This window comes from Myotis nattereri (genome assembly GCF_964212035.1).
Source record: "Myotis nattereri genome assembly, chromosome: 5".
NCBI lineage: Eukaryota > Metazoa > Chordata > Mammalia > Chiroptera > Vespertilionidae > Myotis > Myotis nattereri.
The window spans coordinates 10,133,219-10,157,068 of NC_138080.1; the positions used below are offsets into that span (position 1 = coordinate 10,133,219).

General features: G+C 48.2%; 1 protein-coding gene across 1 annotated transcript in view; it reads left to right on the forward strand.

Annotated features, from left to right (window-relative positions):
- The window catches only part of ADAMTS2 (ADAM metallopeptidase with thrombospondin type 1 motif 2), a gene marked incomplete at its 5' end in the record, with an annotated part of 290,738 nt that overhangs the window by 73,853 nt on the left and 193,035 nt on the right, over nt 1–23,850 (forward strand). Inside the window, one exon of the mRNA XM_081093309.1 lies at nt 15,603–15,762. Within this exon, the coding sequence (XP_080949435.1) occupies nt 15,603–15,762 (160 nt within the window). The remainder of the gene's footprint in view (nt 1–15,602; nt 15,763–23,850) is intronic.

Here is a 23,850-nt window from a genome sequence, read left to right on the forward strand (position 1 = left end):
GATGGGGGCAGAATGCTCACTTGCTTTCCTGTGACACCCCAACTCTGAGAGTGTCAATGTTTTGAACACTTTAAAATTCAAAGTAACAGAATAGATGTTAAGCCTTTGGATTTTTAAATAAATTTTTAACTTTTTATTTCCACTTCTAGTGACTATTTCATCCTAAACCAAACAGCAAAAGGACAGGGCACAACAGAAGAGAGGTAGATAGGTATCTTATAATTTACCAAGATCTGAAACTGGTGATTTGATCTGATGACCAGAGAACTACCAGGTTGTCAGCCCCTGCAGTGGCTACAGAAGATCAGGGACAACCTCTCTATACTCCCTGAGCCTCTGTTCTTGTGGGGTTGGGCAGACAGTCACAGAGTCCCCCTCCACGGGGCACCAGGCTGTTCAGCACTCTTGATTGAATCCCTTTAGAACAGTGTACTTCAGGGATTTCTTTAATATTTATAGAGTTGGGAGAGGAAACTGGTTCTTATTAATAAAAATTACATGCACAAACAGATACACATGCTGCTGGTAGCAGGAAAATAAAATTCCTAGGAAAAAAGTCAGCAAAACATAGCCCACAATCTATGCCTTGTTTTCTTGTCAAAAAAAATTTTTTTTCAGATTTTTAGACAGATTATTCCTGGGATGCTTACTAAAATAATTGAAAATCAAAAAACAAAATGAACCCCGCTTTCCTTGTAGAGAGCTCCTCACCACGCACAGCTCTGGTCTTTTAAAAGCTCCTGAGTGAGGTCATCAAGTTTGCAGAGTAGAAGAGCCTGTCCCTCAGCAAGGATCAACAATTAGGCAGCTACCCATAAAGCTCAGGAGTCCAGCAATGCAGTGGAACAAAATACCTGAGAATAATCTCACAAACAGGAAGGAAGAACAACTCCATTTTGCCAGCATCATCCCAGCCCCCAGAATGATACTGCTCAACATCAAGAGGGAGCTCCCTGTCCAGAAAGCGTTCTCACTGAGAAAGGAAGAGAGTGGGGTGAGTTACCAGCTTTCCCAGACTTTTGGGGCACCACACAAAGGACCTGCTTCAGTTTCACTCCACACAGGAATAGGCAAAGCTGAGATGTAGAGAGATGGTTGGGAACAAGGAACGAGGGGATGGGCCGCCAGTATCAGACACACAGAGAGTATGACTGTGGTTTCCCATGATCTGCTCTTACAGAGGACCCTAGCAGCTTTTACTGCTAAAGACCCCAATGATCATCACAGCCACCACAATCCTAAAGATTTCATTGCTGAGGTTTTCTTCTCATAGATTTTCATATTCATAGATACCAGATGCCTGAATTCCTCTTCCTCCATCCCTTGTCCTCACTTCCTGACCTCTGTGACTGTGTGAGTACATAATACTAGCTTAGACCCCTGTAGCTGAACCCTACCACTGTGCAAGTGCTCAGAGCTCGCTTCTCCAGCTGTGCACAGGTGCCACCAACCTGACTCCTGTCATCAGCCTCCACTGCCATGTGCATACCTGTTGTGAGACCTTGCCCCATGGGAGTACACACTGACAGCCACAGCCCTGTGACCGCTTGTGTACCCACAGTTGGTCCGAGTTCTGACTGCTGACCCTGTTCCTCCTCACTACATCAATATTAGCAACCGGTCCCTGCCACTACACAGGCACCTGCAGCAGGTGTATTACACCACTAGGTCTGGCCACCACTACTGCTTGCCTTGGTACTTAGCCACTGGATCTGGAAATATTGCTAAAGGCCCAAACAGCCCTTGTAGCCACTGTGGAACTCCTATAACAACCTACAAGGATCATGGAGTTATTAATATCATAGACCCTACCAGCCTGAGCCAATGAACCATCATGTTTCTCCTCAACCCAGACCCAGAGCTGCCACACACCCCACACTTGGTACCCTACACCACTAGATCCAGGTCACAGCATTCACTCCACTGGCAGGTGAGGGTCGTTTCTTACTGAAGTTAGTAAATGTGCAGACATCTACTCAAGACTACCAGGATCATGAAGAATCAGGGGAACATGACACCACTAAAGGAACATAGTAAAATTTCAGAACAACTCCAAAGAAATGGAAATACATTAATTGCCTGACAAATAATTCAAAATAATTATTCCAAAGATGCCGAGAGAGCTAGAATTTAACAAAATCAGGAAAAGTATAAAATGTTCAACAGAGATAGAAAATAAAAAAGAACCAAACAAAATTTGGAGCTAAAGAATACAATGACTGAAATAAAGACTTCAATAGAGATCTTCAACAGCAAACTGGACCAAGCAGAATAAATCAATGAACTCAAAGACATAATTTGAAATTATGCAGTTAGAGGAATAAAAAGAATGAAAAAGAGTGAAGAAAGCCCATGGAACTTATAAGACAGCATTAAAGAGAAATAATCTATGCATTATTTTTGGAATCCCAGGAGAAGAAAGGGAGAAAGAAGCAGAGAACATATTTAAAGAAATAATGGTTGAGAATTTCTCAAACCTGGGAGAGATTTTAACATCCAAGTTTATGAAGCCAATAGATTATCCCCAGATATTAATCCAATGATCTTCTCCAAGACACATAATAAAACTATCTAAAATTAAAACAAAGAGATAATTTAAAAATCAGTAAAAAGAATACATTTTTCTTATACGAGGGAACCCCATAAGAATATCTGTCTTTTTCTCAGCAGAAACCTTGTAAGCTAGGAGAGTGAAATGATTTATTCAAAGTCTGAAGAAAAAATTACTAACCAAGAATACTTTACCTGGCAAAATTTTCCTTCAGAAATGAGAATGAGATAAGGAATTTTCCAAACAAACAAAAGCTGAGAGTTCATAAGCATTAGAACTGCCTTACAAGAATTGATAAAATGGGTTCTTCATGCTGAGACATAAAAATGCTAATCAGTAACATGAAAATGTGAAATATACAAAACACTGTAAAGGTAAGTACATGGTCAAATTCAGAATATTTGAATATTGTAACATAGAGTGTTAACCACTTAACTCTAGTATACAAGTTATAGCTATTACTACAATAATATGTTAATGGCTACACAAAATAAAAAGATGTGATTGTGCCTGACCAGTGTGGCTCAGTGGTTGAGCATCAACCCAGGAACCAAGAGGTCACTGTTTAATTTCTGATCAGTACACATGCTCAGTTTGTGGGCTTGATCCCCAGTGGGGGATGTGCAGGAGGCAGCTGATCGATGATGTTTTTTTCTCATCGATGTTTCTCTCTATCCCTCTCTCTTCCTCTCTCTCTAAAAATCAATAAAAACATATTTTTAAAAAATATATGATTGTGACATCAAAAACATAAAATGTGTGAGAATAAAAGGATAAAGTTTTTGTATGAGATCATAGTTAAGTTGTTATCAACTAAAAACAGATTGTTATATCTATAATATAGTTCAAGTTAGCCTCAAGGTACCACCAAAAAAGAATCTATTGTATATAGATACATACAAGATAAAGAGAATGGAATCATATTATGCCACTGTAGAAAATCATCAAGAGAAAAATAAAGGAGCAAAGGAACTATCAAATAGTCATAAAACAACACAATGGCATAAGTAAGTCCTTACCAATGCAACTGCTTTAAATGTAAATGGGTTAAATTTTTCAGTCAAAGGTATAGAATGACTGAATGAATAAAAACACAAGCTCTAACTATATGCTGCATATAAGACATTCACTTCAGCTTTAAGGATACACATGGACTCAAAGTGAAGGGATGGAAAAAGTATTCCACCTAAATGGGAACCAAAAGAGAATAGGGGTAGCTAAACTTATGTCAAACAAAATTAACTTTAAGTCAAAATCTGTAGCAAGATGCCATAAAGTCATTATGCAATCATAAAGAGGTCAATTAATAAAGAGAATAGTAACAATTGTAAATATATATGCACCCAACATCAGAGCACCTAAATACATTAATCAAATACTAACAGATCTGAAGAGAGAAACAAGAATACAATAACAGTGGGAGACTTCAGTGCCCCACTTTTAACAGTAGATAGATCATTCAGATAGATAATCAATAAGGAAACATTGGATTTGAACTGAGCTTTACCCCAAATTACCCTAAAAGAGTATTCCATCTAATAGCAGTAGAATACACATTCTCCTCAAGTGTATATGGTAAGTAAAAAAAAGTAGTAGCAAATGTAAAAGAATAAAATCACACCAGTTATCTTTTTTTACTACAATGGTATGAAATTAGAAATCAATAGCAGGAGCAAAACAAAAAATTTACAAATATGTGGAAATTAACACACTCCTAAACAACCTATGGGCCAAAGAAGAAATCAAAAGGGAAATAAAAAATATCTTAAAACAAACTAAAATTGAAACAGTACACCAAAACTTATGAGATACTGCAAAAGCAATTCTAACAGAAAAATTTATAGTGATAAATGTCTACAATTAAAAAGAGATATTTCAAATAAACAATCTAACATTACACCTAAAGAAGCTAGAAAAAAGAATAGATTATGTGCAAAATTAGAAGATGGAGGGAGATAACAAAAATCAGAGCAGAAATAAATGAAATAGAAACCAGAAAGACAAAAGATCAATGATATTAAGAGCTGGGTATTTTTTAAAGGTAAACAAAATTGACAAATCATATTTAGTAGACTTACCAAGAAGAGAGAGGACTCAAATAAAATTATAAATCAAAAAGGAGATACTACACTTGAAATCACAGAAATACAAAGGATCATAAGAAACTACTATAACAATTATACACTAACAAATTGGACAACCTAGAAGAAATGGGTAAATTCTTGAATCATGCAACCTACCAAGACTAAATCTTGAAGAAATAGAAAAGCCGAATAGACCAATAACAAGTAAGGGAATTAAATCAGTAATCAGTCTCCTAACAAAGAAAAGCCCAGGAGCAGATGGCTTTACTAGTGAATTTTATGAAACATTTAAAGAAGAATTAACTCCTATCCTCCTCAAACTCTTCCAAATAATTGAAGAGGAGGGAACCCTTCCAAATTCATTCTACAAGGCCAGCATTACCCTGATACCAAAGCCAGATAAGGATACACGAAATGAAAACTAAGGCCCACATCCTTGATGGATATAGATGCAAATATTCCAATAAAAATGACCAAATTTAATCCAACAGTACAGTGGGGCCTTGACTTACGAGTTTAATTCATTCTGTGACGGAGCTCATAACTCAGATTACTCGTATGTCAAATCAAAAAGTGAACGAGTGAGACACGTGATGCTGGGCTGATGTTGTGGTGTTCACTGTGACATTCGCTGCGCCAACTAGCAGTGGGGTATCTGAAGCTGGCTCATAACCCGAATTTTATCTCGCAGCTCAAAGCAAAAAATCGGCTGAGAGATGGTTCGTATCTCAGAAAATCTCGTTAGTCGGGACACTCGTAAGTCAAGGCCCCACTGTACATAAGAGAGATCATACACTATGATCAAGAGGGATTTACCCTTTGGATCCAAGGATGAGTCAACACATGCAAATTTATAAGTGTGATACATTTCATTAATAGAATGAAAGATAAAAATCATATGATAATCTCAATAGATGCAGAAAAGTATTTGATAAATTCAACCTCCTTTCATAATAATAACTCTCAACAAATTGGATATAGAAAGAACATACCTCATCATAATAAAGTCCATACATGATAATCCCACAGCTAACATCATACTTAATGGTGAAAGGTTGAAAACTTTCCCCCTAAGATCAGGAACAAGCCAAGTGTGCCCACCCTCACCACTCTTATTCAACACTAGAGGCCCGGTGCATGAATTTGTGCACAGGTGGGGTCTGGCTGGCCTGCCCCGATCAATCGGGGCTGATCTGACCAGGCCGGCTGGGGGGAGGGGCCACAGGCAGTTGGCCAGCCGTCCCCACTCCCTGGTCAAACTCCTGGTTGAGGGGACAACTTGCATATTAGCCTTTTATTATTTAGGATAGTATTGGAAGTCCTAGCCAGAGCAATCAGGCAAGAAAAAGAAATGAAAGGCATCAGAATTGGAAAGAAAGAAGTAAAATTGTCTCTGTTTCCTGATGACAGATCTGGTATATAAAAAGTCCAAAAGAATCCAAAATCAACATACAGAAATCAGTTACATTTCTATAAACTATCTGAAAAAGAAATAATGAAAACAAGCTCATTTATAATTGCATCTAAAATACTAAAATACTTAGCAATTAATTTATCCAAGGAATTGAAATATTTCAATTATAAGATATTGGTGAAATAAATTAAAGAAAGCACAAATAAATAGAAAGATATACTTTGTTCATGGAATAGAAGAGATAATATTATTCAAATGTTCATACTACCCAAAGCCATCTATAGACTCAATGCAATCCAAAAGAATAAAGAACAATCCTAACATATTTAAGACCATGAATAGCCTAAGCAATCTTGAGAGAGAACAAATCTGGAGACATCACACATTTTAATTTTAATTATGTTACAAAGCTATATTAATCAAAACAGTAAGGTACTGAAATAAAAACAGACATTTACTGAAACAGAATTGAGGGCCCAGAAATAAACCCATGCACATATGTGGTCACTGTGTATTTTATAAGGGAGCCAAGAATACTTAAAGAGGAAAGGGTAGTTTTTGGAAGGGACAGGAGTGGGGAGGAGGGGCATCAATGGGGAAATAAAAGGGACATCTGTAATATTTTCAACAATAAAGATACATTTTAAAAAATATTTGGTGTTGCATAAACTGAACATTCACATGCAGAAGAATGAAATTGGACCCCTATTCTATACTTCTCATGAAATTTCACTTGAATTGGATTAAGGTCTTAAAATAAGACCTGAAACCATAAAACCAATTGCACAGGCAACAAATACAAAAATCAACAAATGGGACTATATTAAATTTAAAAGTTTCTGCACAGCAAAAGAAATAAAATTAAAAGGCAACCTATAGATTGGAAGAAATAGTTTCAAGACATACACTGGACAAGGAGTTAATATTCAAAATCTTTAAAAAACTCATTCAACTCAATAGCTGATAAAACAAATTATCAGATTTAGAATGGGTAAAGGATATGAATAGACATTTTTTCCAAAGGCATATGAATGGCTCAATGTCACTGATCATCAGGGAAATGCAAATCAAAATCACAATGAGATGTCAGTTCACACCTGTTAGAATGGCCATTATCATAAAGTTAACAATGTTGGTAAGGATGAGGAAATAAGAGAATGCTTGTGCACTGTTGGTAGAAATGTGAGTTGGTTAAGTCACTATGGAAAATAGTATGGAAGTTCCTTAAAAAATTAAAAATAGAACAATCTATAATAGAGGAGAACCAAGATGGCGGCATAGGTTAACGCCGGAGTTTGCTGCTTTGAACAACTACTTCAAAAGTGAAACTAAAAGACAGAACAGACATCACCCAAAACCACTGGAACGCTGGCTGAGTGGAAGTCCTACAACTAGGAGGAAAGAGAAACGCATACGGACACTCAGAGGAGGCGCAGTGCTGAAGTCAAATTCTGAGGTGCGGAGTGCGTGGAGCGGGCTGGCGGCGGAGGGCGCGGTTGGCGTTTTCAATCGGGAGGGAGTCGCAGACTCTGAGCTCCAGATCCGGGCGAGTCTTTAGGGACCCAGACTCAAACGGGAGAAGCAAGCGGGACTGCCTGGTTTCGGTCAGAGCGAGTGCAGCTTTCTCTCCGAGCTTTGCAGCGGGTGCTGGGACTCAGAGAGGCAGAGCCCCTGGGGACAGGACTGAGAGCCGCCATCACTGCTCTCTCCGGCCCACCCTGTTGATCCTGTGCGACCCGCCCCGCCCAAGCCCTGCACAGAGGCATTTGCCGGATAGCCTCAGGCAAAGGCTAGATTAGCACCTCCCTAGAGGACAGAAGTTCTCTCACTGCTGACACAGCTGATTCTCACAGCCACTTGGCCTGGAGGTCAAACCCTCCCTGGAATTAGCTACAACAATCAAGATTTAACTATAAAACCACGAACAAAGACCACTAGGGGGTGCACCAAGGAAGCATAACAAAATGCGGAGACAAAGAAACAGGACAAAATTGTCAATGGAAGATATAGAGTTCAGAACCACACTTTTAAGGTCTCTCAAGAACTGTTTAGAAGCCGCCGATAAACTTAATGAGATCTACAAGAAAACTAATGAGACCCTCGATGTTATATTGGGGAACCAACTAGAAATTAAGCATACACTGACTGAAATAAAGAATATTATACAGACTCCCGACAGCAGAACAGAGGAGCGCAAGAATCAAGTCAATGATTTGACATGCGAGGAAGCAAAAAACACCCAACCGGAAAAGCAAAATGAAAAAAGAATCCAAAAATGCGAGGATAGTGTAAGGAGCCTCTGGGACAGCTTCAGGCGTACCAACATCAGAATTATAGGGGTGCCAGAAGATGAGAGAGAGCAAGATATTGAAAACCTATTTGAAGAAATAATGACAGAAAACTTCCCTCACCTGGTGAAAGAAATGGACTTACAGGTCCAAGAAGCGCGGAGAACCCCAAACAAAAGGAATCCAAAGAGGACCACACCAAGACACATCATAATTAAAATGCCAAGAGCAAAAGATAAAGAGAGAATCTTAAAAACAGCAAGAGAAAGAAACTCAGTTACCTACAAGGGAATACCCATACGACTGTCAGCTGATTTCTCAACAGAAACTTTGCAGGCCAGAAGGGAGTGGCAAGAAATATTCAAAGTGATGAATACCAAGAACCTACAACCAAGATTACTTTATCCAGCAAAGCTATCATTCAGAATTGAAGGTCAGATAAAGAGCTTCACAGATAAGGAAAAGCTAAAGGAGTTCATCACCACCAAACCAGGATTATATGAAATGCTGAAAGGTATCCTTTAAGAAGAGGAAGAGGAAGAAAAAGGTAAAGATACAAATTATGAACAACAAATACACATCTATCAACAAGTGAATCTAAGAATCAAGTGAATAAATAATCCGATGAACAGAATGAACTGGTGATTATAATAGAATCAGGGACATAGAAAGGGAATGGACTGACTATTCTTGGGGGGGAAAGGGGTGTGGGAGATGCGGGAAGAGACTGGACAAAAATCGTGCACCTATGGATGAGGACAGTGGGTGGGGAGTGAGGGCGGATGGTGGGGCGGGAACTGGGAGGAGGGGAGTTATGGGGGGAAAAAAGAGGAACAAATGTAATAATCTGAACAATAAAGATTTAATTAAAAAAAAAAAAAAAAAAAAAAAAAAAAAAAAATTAAAAATAGAGCTACCATATGACTCGGCAGTCCTCCTCCTGGGTTTATAGCCAAAGAAAATGAAAGAGATCAAAGAGATACTTGCATTCTCATGTTCATTTTAGCATTTTTCACAATGGACATGGAAGCAACCTACATGTACATCTTTGGACAAGTAATTGATAAAGAAATATGGTACATATGTACAATGGAATATTATTCAGACTTTATAAAAAAGGAATTCCTATCATTTGTGACAAAATGGATGAAACTGAGGAACATTATGCTAAGTGAAATAAGCCAGACACAGAAAGACAAATACAGCATGACCTCACTTATCCTATCTAATCAAAGAGAAACATGGTAATTGGCGTACGACCGCTACCCTTCCCATTGGCTAATCAGCGAGATATGCAAATTAACTGCCAGCCAAGATGGCAGCCGGCAGCCAGGCAGCTTGAAACTAACATGAGAATTGCTTGCTTCAGTGATGGAGGACTCCAATGTTCCCCGCCTGCCTTGCCGGCCTCTGACCCTGCAGTTTAAGAAACATTGTAACGAATATAGAAGCTAAACAAAACCCCAGAAACCTGCTTTCAGAGAGCCGGAATCTCAGAGCTGGAGTTATACAGTGTTTCGATTATAGAACCAAACCAGATACCTGCTTTCAGCAGCGGAAGCCTCAGAGCTGGAGCCAGAGCTAAACCTGGCCCAGAATAAAAAGAAAAAAGAAAAAAAGGAGCAGTTGGGAGCTTCAATCAGCCTGAAAACAGCCCTCAGCCCCTCACCCAGACTGGCCAGGCAGCCCAGTGGGGACCCCCACCCTGAAGGGTGTGTGACCAACTGCAAACAGCCATCATCCCCTCACCCAGGCTGGCCAGGCACCCCAGTGGGGACCCCCACCCTGATCCAGGACACCCTTCAGGGCAAACCAGCCAGCCCCACCCATGCACCAGGCCTCTATTCTATATAGTAAAAGGGTAATATGCCTCCCAGCACCGGGATCAGTGGAGCCATGAGGCCTCCCAGCACCGGGATCAGAGGAGCCGCAAGGCCTCCCGGCACCAGGATCAGTGTGACAGGGGGCAGCGCCCAAACCCCCTGATCGCCCTGCGGCTCTGTGTGTGACAGGGGGTGGGGACACAACCTCCCTATCCGCCCTGCTCTGTTCGTGACAGGGGAAGGCGCCCCAACCCCCTGATCAGCCCTGCTCTGTGCCTGATATGGGGGAGCTCCCCAACCCCCTGATTGCCCTGCAGCTCTGTGTGTGACAGGGTGCGGCGCCCCAACCCCTCCCCTCCCCCCCGACGGGCCCTGCTCTGTGTGTGACGGGGTCGAGCCATAACCTCCCCATCGGCCCTGCCCTGAGTGTGACAGTGGTGGCGCCCAAACCACCTGATCGGCCCTGCTCTGTGGGTGATAGAGGGCAGCGCCCCAACCCCCTGATCCGCCCTGCCCTAAGTGTGACAGGGTGCGGTGCCCCAACTCCCCTATCGGCAGCTCCTCAACCCCCTGATGGGCCCTGCTTTGTGCATGACACGGGGGGAGCTCCCCAAACCCCTGATTGACCCTGCTCTGAGCGTGACAGGGTACGGAGCCCCAACCCCCCTGATGGGCCCTGCTCTGTGCATGACAGGGTGCGGCGCCCCAACTCCCCTGATGGGTCCTGCTCTGTGCTTGACAGGGTGGCGCCGCAACCTCCCCATCGACCCTGCCTTGAGTGTGACAGGGGGCGGTGCCCCAACCCCCCAATCGGCCCTACCCTGAATGTGACTGAGGGTGGCATCGCAACCTCCCAATCTGCCCTGCTCTGTGCATGACAGGGGAAGGCGCCCCAACTCCCCAATCGGCCCTGCTCTGAGCCCGACCAGGGGCTGCACCTAGGGTTTGGCAAGCCTGCCCTCTGCCACCCAGGAGCAGGCCTAAGCCAGCAGGTCGTTATCTCCCAAGGGGTCCCAGACTGCGAGAGGGCACAGGCCGGGCTGTGGGACCCCCCCCCCTTCCCCCCGAGTGCACAAATTATTGTGCAATGGGCCTCTAGTCCTATATAATAAAAGCCTAATATGTTAAGTGTCTGGTTGATCCGGTCAGCTGTTCAACCAATCAAAGCATAATATGCTAATGATATGCTAAGGCCGCTCAACCACTCGCTATGATGTGCACTGACCACCAGGGGGCAGATGCTCTGACCAGTAAGTTAGCTTGCTGCTGGGGTCTGGCCAATTGGGACTGGGCAAGAAGGGCCAGACTCACCCTGGAGCCCTCCCACAGTCCTTCCCTGGCTGGCCAACCTCCCGCATCCCTCCCTGGCCCTGATCCTGCACCGGTGGGGTCCCTCAGCCTGTCCTACACCCTCTTGCAATCCAGGACCCGTTGGGGGATGTCGGAGAGCCAGTTTCAGCCCAATCCTGCAGGCCAGGCTGAGGCACCCCACTGTTGCACAAACTTGTGCACAAGACCTCTAATATATATATATATATATATATATATATATATATATATATATATATATATATACATATATATATATATATATATATATCTAGAGGCCCGGTGCACAAAAATTTGTGCACTGGCGGGGGGAGTGTCCCTCAGCCCCACTTGTGCCCTCTCACAGTCTGGGACCCCTCGGGAGATAACGACCTGCTGGCTTAGGCCTGCTCCCGGGTGGCAGAGGGCAGGCCCAATCCCTAGGTGCCTGCCCCGCAGTTCCTGGTTGGGCTCAGAGCAGGGCCGATTGGGGAGTTGGGGCGCTGCCCCCTCTCATGCACAGAGCAGGGTGGATCAGGAGGTTGCGATGCCACCTTCAGTCACGCTCAGGGTAGGGCCGATTGGGGGGTTTGGCGCTGCCCCGTCACACTCAAGGCAGGGTCGATGGGGAGGTTGTGGCGCCACCCCCTGTCACGCACAGAGCAGGGCGGATCAGGGGGTTGTGGTGCCATCCCTGTCACATACAGAGCCAGCTGATCAGGGGGTTGGGGTGCTGCCCCCTGTCACTCACAGAACAGGGCCCATCAGGGGGGTTGGGGCTCCGTACCCTGTCATGCGCAGAGCAGGGTCGATCAGAGGGTTGGGGAGCTCCCCCCTGTCACGCACAGAGCAGGGCCGATCAGGGGGTTGAGGAGCTCCCCCCTGTCACTCACAGAGTAGGGCCGATAGGCGAGTTGGGGCACCGCCCCCTGTCACACACAGAGCAGGGCGGATCAGGGGGTTGGGATGCCACACCCTGTCACACTCAGGGCAGGGCCAATGGGGAGGTAATGGCTTGACCCCGTCACACACAGAGCAGGGCCTGTGGGGGGGGGGGGGGCGGTTGGGGCACAGCACCCTGTCACACACAGAGCTGCAGGGTGATCAGGGGGCTGGGGAGCTCCCCCATATCAGGCACAGAGCAGGGCTGATCAGGGGGTTGGGGCACCTTCCCCTGTCAGGAACAGAGCAGGGCGGATAGGGAGGTTGTGGCCCCTCCCCCATCACACACAGAGCCGCAGGACGATCAGGGGGTTTGGGCGCTGCCCCCTGTCACACTGATCCCGGTGCCGGGAGACCTCACGGCTTCGCTGATCCGGTGCTGGGAGGCATATTACCCTTTTACTATATAGGATAGAGGCCTGGTGCACGGGTGGGGGCCGGCTGGTTTGCCCTGAAGGGTGTCCTGGATCAGGGTGGGAGTCCCAAATGGGCTGCCTGGCCAGTCTGGGTGAGGGGCTGAGGGCTGTTTTCAGGCTGGTGGGTGACTGAAGCTCCCAACTGCTCCTTTTTTTCTGTTTTTGTTTTTATTCTGGGCCAGCTTTAGCTCTGAGGCTTGGCTCCAGCTCTTAGGCCTTGGCTGCTGAAAGCAGGTATCTGGTTTTTTTTGGTTCTATAATCAAAACACTGTTTCAACTCCAGCTCTGAGATCCCAGGCTGGCTGAAAGCAGGTTCCTGGGGTTTTGTTTAGCTTCTATGTTTGTTACAATGTTTCAAACTGCAAGCTCAAAGGCCTTCACCAGTAGGCGGGGAACGTTGGAGTCCTCCATCACTAAAACAAGCAAGCCTCATGTTCGCTTCAAGCTGCCTGGCTGCCGGCCACCGTCTTGGCTGGCAGTTAATTTGCATATCGCCCTGATTAGCCAATGGGAAGGGTAGCGGAGGTACGGCTAATTACCATGTTTCTCTTTTATTACATAGGATACTAGAGGCCCGGTTCACAAAATTCGTGCACTGGGAGGGGGGGAGGGTGTCCCTCAGCCCAGCCTGCACCCTCTCCAATCTGGGACCCCTCAGGGGATGTCTGACTGCCGGTTTAGGATCCCTGTGGGATCGGGCCTAAATCGGCAGTTAGACATCCCTCTCACAATCTGGGACTGCTGGCTCCCAACCGCTCGCCTGCCTGCCTGCCTGATTGCCCCTAACCACTTCTGCCTGCCAGGCTGATCACCCCCGAACCACTCACCTGCCAGCCTGATCGATGCCTAACTGCTCCCCTGCCGTCCCGATCACCCCAATTGCCCTCTCCTGTCAGCCCGATCACCCCAACTTCCCCTCCTGCCAACCTGGTTGCCCCTAACTGCCCTCCCCTGCAGGCTGGGTCCCCCCCAACTGTCCTCTCTTGCTGGCCTGGTTACCCCTAATTGCCCTCCCCTGCCGGCCTGGTCGCCCCTAACTGCCCTCCCCTGTAGGCCTGGTTGCCCCTAACTGCCCTCCCTGCCAGCCTGGTCACCCCCAACTGCCCTCCCCCCCAATCCTGGTTGGGGTGTGTGTAGGAGGCAACCAATCTCTCTCTCTCTCTCTGCCTCCCTCCCTGCCTTCCTTCCACTCTCTAAAAAGCAATGGAAAAAATATCCTTGGGTGAAGATTTTTTTTAATGGTAATAATAAAGGGGATGGGAGGAAACTTTGAGATGTAATAGACATGCTTTTGATTGTGGTAATGGTTTCACAAGTGTATACTGATTCCCAAATTCATGGAATTACATACATTAAACATGTGCAGCTTTTCACATGTTGATAATACCTCAATAAAATAGTTTTTAAACAGCAAAATACATCCCTGAATGAGTCTTAAGTATGTGATCTAAAGGAAATATATCTGCAGGTTGACACAGTGGGGTCCCCAGTGTGAAACCACTGGTTTATAGATACTGGAGCAAAACACCAAAGTGTGGGAGCTGGACGATGGGGCTGTGACCACGCATGGTCAAGGGAAGGGAAGGGCCATATGGAAGTGGTAGTTGGGGGGTCCTGAGCCAGTTATTGAGGGGAGAATCAGAGTTTACCTGATAGCCAAGCTGAGGGTTAGGTCAATTCAGGGGCAGGGAGGCCTGGCTGTGCACCCCATGTAGGAAGGCCAGGCTGACCCAGAGTCTGGTGTAACATGTGTGAGCTGGGGCCAGGGAAGGCAGGCAGAGAGACTTGGATGTCAGAATGCAGTGCAGCTTGAATTCTGATGGAGATGGGTCCAGAAAGAAGCACTGGGGTGGTCCTATAAAGAGGCAGCAGTTCAGCCAAAACTGGTTTGGCTCAGTGGATAGAGCATCGGCCTGCGGACTGAAAGGTCCCAGGTTCGATTCCGGTCAAGGGCATGTACCTGGGTTGCGGGCACATCCCCAGTAGGAGATGTGCCAGAGGCAGCTGATCGATGTTTCTCTCTCATCGATGTTTCTAACTCTCTATCTCTCTCCCTTCCTCTCTGTAAAAAATCAATAAAATATATTAAAAAAAAAAAAAAAAGAGGCAGCAGTTCAGTTGCTGTAAAGTCTGGGCTGGTGACCAGTGTGGATAAAGGATGCAGGGGTACAGGTTCCATCTATGGTACCCACTGCCAGGCAATGTGAAGCCCACTGTGGTTTGAGCATGCATTTTCCAAGGAAAGCTGAAATTCCAATTTTGAAACATGAAATCTGATCATTTTGAGTATTGGGTTCACAACTTGAAAACACTGTTTGGGGTAAACTGAGCATTTCTGTGGGCAGATTCAGCCCTGGCTGACAGTTTTTATCTTTGCCTTGGACTTAGGGCTCCTGTGGGTGGGGTGGCATTGGTCCATATTTGGTGTATCTTGGTGTCCTCCTGGGGGCCACACAGACGCTCAGTGTACTTCATTTCCTTCAGGCTATTTTCGACAGTTTGGCCTCACAAGCCCCGGGTTGGAAGATGGGGGTGGGAATGACATAGGCAGAGTCCCTTCCCCAGCCAGGGCTCAGCATAGTCCAGCGGCTCTGGCCTAAGTGACTAGAATTGAAGACTCTGGGCAGATGGTGCCCTGAAGGCCCATCCATGACCTTTCAGCCCAGCACCTCGCTCTGCCAAGTGGGAGATTCTGCCCTCTGGGACCCTCCTCGCTGCTCCCTCACCTTGTCTGTTGTGCTCTGGGAATCTGAACCATCTCATCTTTGCCCTGCAGGCTGGCCTGATTCGTATGGAGGAGGAGGAGTTCTTTATCGAGCCCCTGGAGAAGGGGCTGGCAGCGAAGGAAGCTGAGCAGGGTCGTGTGCATGTGGTATATCGCCGGCCATCTAACTCCAGGCTCCCTTCTCTAGGGGTGCCACAGGCCCTGGACACAGGTAAGGCTGCTGCAGGTGTGCAGGCTGTGTGGTAAGCCCTGGATGTCCACCCTGTGGGATCCAAGGCACCCTTTCTGCAGGCCTGGTCCTAGGCTGAGGCTGAACCCTGCCCTTGTGGACGACATAGCACAGTGTGGGTACAGGGGAAGGGGCCGCTGCTCTGGGTGTATGTGGGCCACAACCTGCAAGTCTGGGGCCTCCATAGAGGGCAGTAAAAGCTGCCTCAGAGTCTTCCTTTCTCTACCCAAGGGCTTGCATGTGTCGGGAAGCAAAGGAGGCCCAAGTCCTGAACCCATGTCTGTGACCCTGTGCCTCTGAAGATGCCTGCTGCCCCCAAACAGCCTCTGTACCCCACCTGTTTGCTGCCCACTTTCCCTGCCAGGGTGACTGCTCCTCTTGGCTGGTTTCAGAGAAAGCCCCTGAGTGCTCTGAGAGGAGAAGGAAGTGCACCACGAAGGCCCGGGGCTTCTCCCAGCAGCCTCAACAGCCTGTGCAGATTTACATCGTTTTGTCTTTTTCAACTTAGAACCAAAGTGCCTTCTGGGCCCAGGAGTGTGGAAGGAACTGTGGGGCAGGCATGATGACAGCCCCTCAGAGCCTTCCAGGAGGCCAGAGTCACTGACCATCCCAAACCTTTCCAGCATTTTCATGATCTCAGGTTGTGGATTACAGCGCGGCCAGGCCTCAGCCTGAGGTCCTAGATCCCTGGCTAGTGGCAGGTGGCGGCAGGCACAGAGGTCTGGGCCTTGGGTCAGGCACATCTGCATGTTTAAGTGAGCCCCAGAGGCCCCACTGGGCTAGCCCACCTGGGCTGTGATTTGCAGAGACTCTCTCCTCACCCTGAGCAGTCCTGGCTCATTTATCTTAGATCTGTGACATCCCAGCTTGACAGATAAATTGGGTGCAGCCTGTCAGGGCACCATTCTAATTTCAAGGAGCGGTGTCACATATCTTTACAAAGGAATTGCTCCCTCAGGAAGCCTAGCACTGTCTGGAGCTGATCAATACTCTGGTGGTCCCTTGGTCCAGGTGATAAATTGCTGTCTGCCTGGGCTGTGAACAGCACTGCCTAGCTGCCCCACTTCCCCCAGCCTCAGCCCCTCCTGCCTCTTTCCCACCCTTGAGCTTCTCTGCAGGGGGAGGAATGAAGAGTAACCCCATAGGGTGTGGCTGTGAGTTATAATGGGGCAGGGGAAGTACCTCAGACCAGGGACCACCAAGACCCTGGCCTTGTTCCTTGATGGCCTGTTGCTCTCGGGAAAGTTTGGGCCTCTGTCCTCTCATCTGTCCAGTGGGGCTAGAAAAGCCTGTATCTCAAAGAACTGAGGGCCTGGAACTTTGTGCTTTGGACCTGGGGCTTCTGGGCTAGCCTCTACTGGTGGTGCCTGGAGTCTGGCTTATGCTGGGTGAGGGGCTGCCAGGTACCTTAGGTGAGTTTCCAATCCCACATTCCATGTGGTGCTTGTCCTAAACATGACAGCCCTCCACCATGGCCTGGCTGGCCTTGCATTATTAGCTGTGCTTCTGTTGGTCTTTGGGCATCTTCTGTTAAATCTTCCCCTTTCCCTCTCCCTTATCCACCTACTTTGGTGAGAGCTTGGAATTCAGAACTTAAGAAATTTCAAACTCAGACTAAGCCCAGAAACCATTGGCTTCGAAGATACTGGGAAAGGCCAATTACACCATTTGGGGGCTGAGGCTATGCTGGAAGAGGGGAAGGGGAGCCTGTCCCAGGCTGAGCTCTGGGCCTCAGCCCTGGGCTGTGAGTGTGTAGGTTCTAGGCCACAGGTCTAGGGCCAAGTTCCCTTTCCTTTATGTGCCTGCCCAGTGTCAGCACGACCCTGTGTGGGTGACTTCACTCACAGAAAGCATATTTCTCCCTGAATGTGCTTAATTGTTCACACTTGGCCTAGAGCTGAGGCCTATTCACTGGCTGGAGGAGTTCAGATGCACGTTATATTGGGCTAGGCTAAGGGCCCAAGGTGACATCAGATGGTTTGGACCCACTCACCATCAGCCTGGGCCCAGTTAGGGCCCACAGTACAGCTGGGACAAATGGGAAAGTAGTGTCTTTGGCTGGGTACATTTGCTCCTTGCCCTTTCCTGCAAGAGAATATGGAGCCCAGGACCTCTGTGTACATGCACGGTAGGGGATCCTTTTTCCTGGTGAATTCTGATGGGGACCCTGACATCAATGTAGCTCTGTCTAAAGCAGGCAGGAAGCTTCCAACCTCCCCCGTCCCCATTCCTCTTACCTACTCCTGGAAGCACATTTGAACGCTGCCCTCAGCCATTTATTTATGGGCAGTGAGTGTGATGGGTCCCTTGCCCTGCTGGTCTGGCTGGAGGTGGGGTGGGGTGGGTATGTTTCCCATGGCTACTCCAGCATGCTGAGATACATTGCCCTGTTTGCCCTGAGCAGCCAGCAGGCTTCCTGGAGTGTCTCAAGGCCTTACTAATAGTCTCCATCACCAGAGGTTAGTTGCAGGGTTTCGGATTGCCCACAGAAACAGGTGGAAAATGAAGGTTTTAACATGTCTTCAAGGACTCGGCCAACACCGAGTGTGCACTTAGCAGCTTAGTGCCACCAGTGTCATTTTGGGGGCCTGAAAGGGAGGTATAGGGAGAACAGGGAAAGGGAAAGGACTCCTCCCTCCTCACTGGCCTTGCAGGTGTGGCAAAAGCTGCTCTGCTATACTCTGCTGAGTCCAGGAGCCTAGCCAGGGTAGGAGGGCAGAACTCGGAGGCTAGGGAGCTAGGGTGGCCTTTAGGGGAGAGGCCTCTCTCAGGCACTGAAAGTCCCATTCTCTGTCTCCCCTAGAACCAGCCCTGTGCCCCCAGGGCAGTATGTTGGGGATACGGGTACTGTGTAATATTGGCATCTCTGGTGTGTGTGTGTGTGTGTGTGTGTGTGTGTATGTGTGTATGTGTTTGCACCTGCCCACATACTTGCACAGGGCCCCACTCCAAGTTCTGCGCTCCTGCCTGCGCCCTGCCCCAGTAGCCATCTGTCAACCCATTGTCTGAGGTTTTTGAAGGGAAGCCATGGGCTGGTAGGTGGGAAGAGAAACCCTAGCCTATTGATCCTGGCATATCACTCCCCTCCTAGTCTCAGGCTACTTCAACATACCACCACCAGCTGGGTAGTTCCAAACAATATCAGTTTATTCTCTCACAGTTCTGAAGGGCAGAAGTTTGAAATGAATATTACTGGGCTGAAATCAAGGTGTTGGCAGGGCCACGCTCCTTCCAGAGGCTCTGTGGAGGAATCCATTCCTCACCATTCCCAGCTCCTAGTGGCTGCTGGCATCCCTTGGCTTGTGGCCACATCACTCTGATCTCTGTCTCTGTGGCCACATTGCCTCCTCCTCTTTTCTGTGTGTGTGAGTCTCCCTGCTGTCAGAATGCATGTGATTGCATCCACCCAGATCATACATGGCGATATCCCCCATCACAAGATCCATAATCTAATTATATCTTCAAAGTCCTTTTTTGTCATATATGGTAACATTCATAGGTCCCAAGACTTAGGACCTTGTTTCTTGGAGGGCCACCATTCTGCTTATACAGGGAGTGAATCAGTACTCCCCTGTAGGGTGGCTATGCAGTGAAGGGGTGCACATCTGTCAGGAGTGATGCTTGAGGCCTCGCTCACTTCTCGGGATAATGTTCAGGCATAGCCCAGGCAAGCCCCTTAACCTTCTGCCTCTGCTGGACCCTCATCCAGGCTGTGGGCCCCTGAGAGGCTGGGCTGTGCTGTGACTGGGTTGTGCTGTGGTTAGGCTGATCTCAAGGCCATGTGCACAGAGTAGAGTGTTCCTCCAAATGCCTGGCTGTTAAGTTGGAGGGGGTTTGAACTCGGGGAGGGAAAGATCCCTGGGTTCTGTGCTGGGCATGTGGTCTTTCCGTCAGGTACACAGTGACTTTCTGGAAAGTCTTGCCATCCCAAGACAAGGGTTGCAAGTTCAGAAGCCTGCAGGGCCCAACAGGCAGTGCCAATGAGGATGGCCCCAGGGGCCAAAAAAATAATTACACCACCCTTGGCCTGGATTTTGTTTCCCTGCTTTTGACATAGATGTGGACACAGACTATGTCTCTGCTAAAAGAGGAACAGAAATGGGAATGCAGCAGCACATGGCCTCTGCCCGGCCTCACTGAGGGTGCAGGGCAGAGCAGAGACCTTTACTTGGCTTCTGATGGTGACCTGGTGGGAGTGTGGGCTTGGGGCAGTGATCCTCTTACTGCCAAGAGAATCTAGACATTAAAATTTTATGTGAACTCTCCAGATTTTCAAATGTTGCTTCAAATTTATGAAAAGCATCATATGGGCCCAATAAAACACAGCCCCCCATTGGACACCTGTGCTTGTGAGATACTGCAGCAAAGTGTCCTCTGAACCCCCTGGGGTTGCTCTTCTGAGCCTTGGAACAGAGGAGGGGCTGTCAGCTCCTTCTAGGCAGGTGGCTATGGGTCCCTAGAACTGACTCTGGGCCACTGTACCCTCCCACTCCACCTTACCCTGAGCTCTGGCTGAAGGAAGAGCAGTCAGACAGCTCAGTGCCCTTGACCTTGGCTGACTCCTCCTGGAAGCAGCCAGTGCCAAGCCTCTGCCCACTGCCATCAGGCTGTGGTGTCCTCCCTGGTGGGCAGAGTTGGAATGTCACCTGCCCTGAGGAGTACTTTTCCTGCCACTGCCAAGGAAAGGCTGTGAGAGAGAGAGAGAACAGCGTTAGCACTGGAGTCTTCACCCAGCAGCCCCCAGTTCTTCCTCCCCTGCTCACCTGCTGCAGGTTTTCCAGGTTTCTGAGGTGCTGCCTTGGGAGTGAAGCTTGTGGTAGGTGAGCAAGGCCAGGAACCAGATGACTGGAGCTAATAATGCTGGTGGCTCCCAGGGGCTACCTCCTGGAATGTTAGAGCCAAGACAGGATGGCTTCCTGCAGGCAGTGAGCAGCCTCCAAGAGAAAGGGGCCTGGCAGCTAGGGCTGCATTATAGCCAGCTGCTCTGGTCCAGGCTGGAGGCAAGGAGGCCAGAGCAGTGGGTGGGAGAGAATGGAGCCCTGTAAGGACAGACAAATCATCAGGCTTCAGAGATGCAGTGATGTAATGGGTGACAAAGGGGGCCCTGCCAAGGCCTGGTAGGGGTGAGGGGGCAATCATGGAGTAAGTGTGGAGTAGGCCAGGTCAGGGAAGCGCTTGGCCCTGAAGCAGTTGATGTCAGTTTGTTGGCCCCTGTAACAAGTTGCCACAAACTTAGTGGCTTTAAATAACTCAGGTTTGTTCTTTTAGAGTTCTGGAGGTTGGAAATCCAAAATGGATCTTAAGAGGCTAAATTTAAGGTATCAGTAGAGCTGGTTTCCCCTGGAGGCTCAAGGGAAGAATCCCTTCCTCACCTCTCTCAGCTTCTGGTGGCTACCGGAGTCCCTTGGCTCATGGCCATGTCACTCTGACCTCTGCTTTGTGTTCACATGACTCACTTTCCTCCCCAGTCAAGCCTCCTTCTGGCCCCTTCTTACAAGGATCGTTATGATTACATTTTCCTTTCTGGGATAATCAGCATAATTTTCCACCTCAGCATTCTTAACTTACAGCTGCAAAGTTGCTTTTGCCTTGTAAGATAACACAGGTCCTGGGGATGAGGCCATGGACGTTCCGGGGCCATGAGTCAGCCTGCCCGTTATCTAGTGGTTGAAGCCTGAGGACCTGAAGTCGGGGAGAGAGAAGCGCTTGGCTGCCTTTGCACACAGAGCCCCAGGCCTGGCCAGTGTCTCAGAGCAGGGACCTCTCTCTGTGTCCTTAGCCCAGGCATTTCTGAGCCTCTCAGTGAAGCTCTGGGGCCTGGCCTGGCCCACCCGGGTGGTGACTGGGGCTCTTGCACCAGATTTGGCCAGTGTCCTGCCCAGCCCAGCACAGCTGGCAGCTGCCAGCTCACTGAGTTTCAGCTAAAGGCCTGGGTGCCTCAGGGTTTGATTCCCTGGGTGCTCTCAGCTCCTCCTCCTCATTTTGCCTGGTGCCTGCAGCTTGGGACCAGAGGAATCGCATGGAGAAGTATTTGTGAAACCTGAGGCTGCTGGCTGGCTCCAGAGGCCTGTTTCAAACTGTGTGCACCCTTGGCAGGGGCCTCAGTGCTCCACCACTCTTTGGCTGGCCACCTAGACAGTGGTTGGTTGGAGATGCCAGTGTGGTGACGTGGGCTCATTTGGGAGGGTCCCCTGCCCATTCTCTGAGGCCCAGAGTTATCAGGTCTGACTTGGCATGGCTCTCTCTTCTACAGACAGTTAACCTAATGCTCTGTCTTTCCTTCCCTTGGACTTGTGCTGTGAATGTACCCCAAAGAGTTTTCTGTTGGCATGCAGTACCCACACATGTCTTCAGGTAACGTGTGGTACTTTGGTGCTTCTGATGTTTAATTAGCAAGAGCAGTGTGCCTGGTTGCCTTGTTGGCCATGGGCTCCAAGTACTGCTCTTTGGGGGTCCCCAGCACAACAGACTGGGATGTTTCTGGGAGAGATATGCAGCAAACAGGGGCTGCTTAACACATCTGTGGCATTTGTGCTTCACATGTGTCAGCTGGCCTGTCAGGGCAGGAGCAGCTGGCCTGCATATCCATGGGGACTCCATGAACCCTGCCTCCACGACCCAGGCATCCTCTGAATGCTGTGTCTACATGATGGATCAGAAGGACAGATGTCCCACAGCCTGTCCCCACACAGAGGCCTCCTGAGGATGCAGAGGGTCCTGATGGCAGGTGAGAAGTGCAGGGTCCCAGCCTCAGAGGAATGGAGCTGCAGAGACAGCTCCAAGGACGTCTGAAGGAGACAAAAGGCTCTTCTTCAGAAGCAGAAACTGGATTTAGGCCTGAGGTTCAGACTCTGCCAATTTGTACTAGGTAGAGGCCCCATCTCCTCTCAGAATGTTCTGCAGGTCAGCAAACACTTCAGCTAGATCCAAGCCTGGAGCGTTTTCTATGAAAATTTCCAATTTTCCTTGACCCATTTTTCTTTGAAATTAATACCAAGCAGCGCTGTGCACTTGGCCCTGCAGGAATGCTCAGCTGGGTAAAGGTGCCACATTAAGTGGAAATGTTAGTGTCTGCTCACTCTTTCTCTGGCTCTCAGGCTTTTTATCTCCCTCCATTTCTCTCTCTCTCTCTCTCTCTCTCTCTCTCTCTCTCTCTCTCTCTCTCTTTCTCTCTTTCTTACACACACACACATACACACATACACACACACACACACAAGCATGTGCACATTCTGAGTTGGTGTGTCTCTCTCAGAGCTCTGGACATGTCCACATTGGCCTGGGCTGTGGGTTGGCCCTAGGCAAAGCCTCAGGGAATATGTCTGGATTTGATGAGAGAACCTGGCATTGGGGTCCAGCTGGAGTGCCTCTCAAGAGATGTCCAGGCAGGGAGATGGTGCACTTGAGACCAGATCAGGGCTCGGGAGAACTTGCAGGACAGCAGGGATCTGAGGTGTCTGGAGTTGGGACCTGGCAGAGGAGGTGGCCTGGGAGCTGGTCCTGTGTAGGGTAGGGGATGGTGCTGATCTGGGCTGGAAGGGACCAGGTGCCTGGTGATGCTCCCCAATAATGGGGGAGTAATACAAATAACCATTGTATGCTGATATGGGACACAGGCTCAGAGTGAGCACCTTTCTTCTCTCATTCATTCGTTCTGTCATTCATTTATTCAACACATTCTTACTATGTGTCCACCTTTGCCTTGGGCTGGATTGGGTTGGGGATACAACAGGGAATGAGCCAGATGGAATCTTTCAGAGCTCACTGGCAACTGCGGGAGACACATGAGCAGATGCTGCAGAGAGGGGTAAATACATGAACAAAGCAAAGGCTGGGAAAAGGGTGGAGTGAGAAATCAAGTAAAGGAGGAGCTGCTTCAGGTTGGAAATGATATGAATCTAGCTTGTTGGAAGGCCCAGACCTGGGAAATGTGCTCCAGATCAAGGGGACGGCCACTGGGCCAGAGAGGTGGGAAAACCTAGTTCACATGGAGTTCTTGTGTGAGGCAGGGTGTTGTTCTTCCAGCAGTGGGAGGACTCTCAGTGGAAGGAGTAGAAGCAGGGAGGCCAT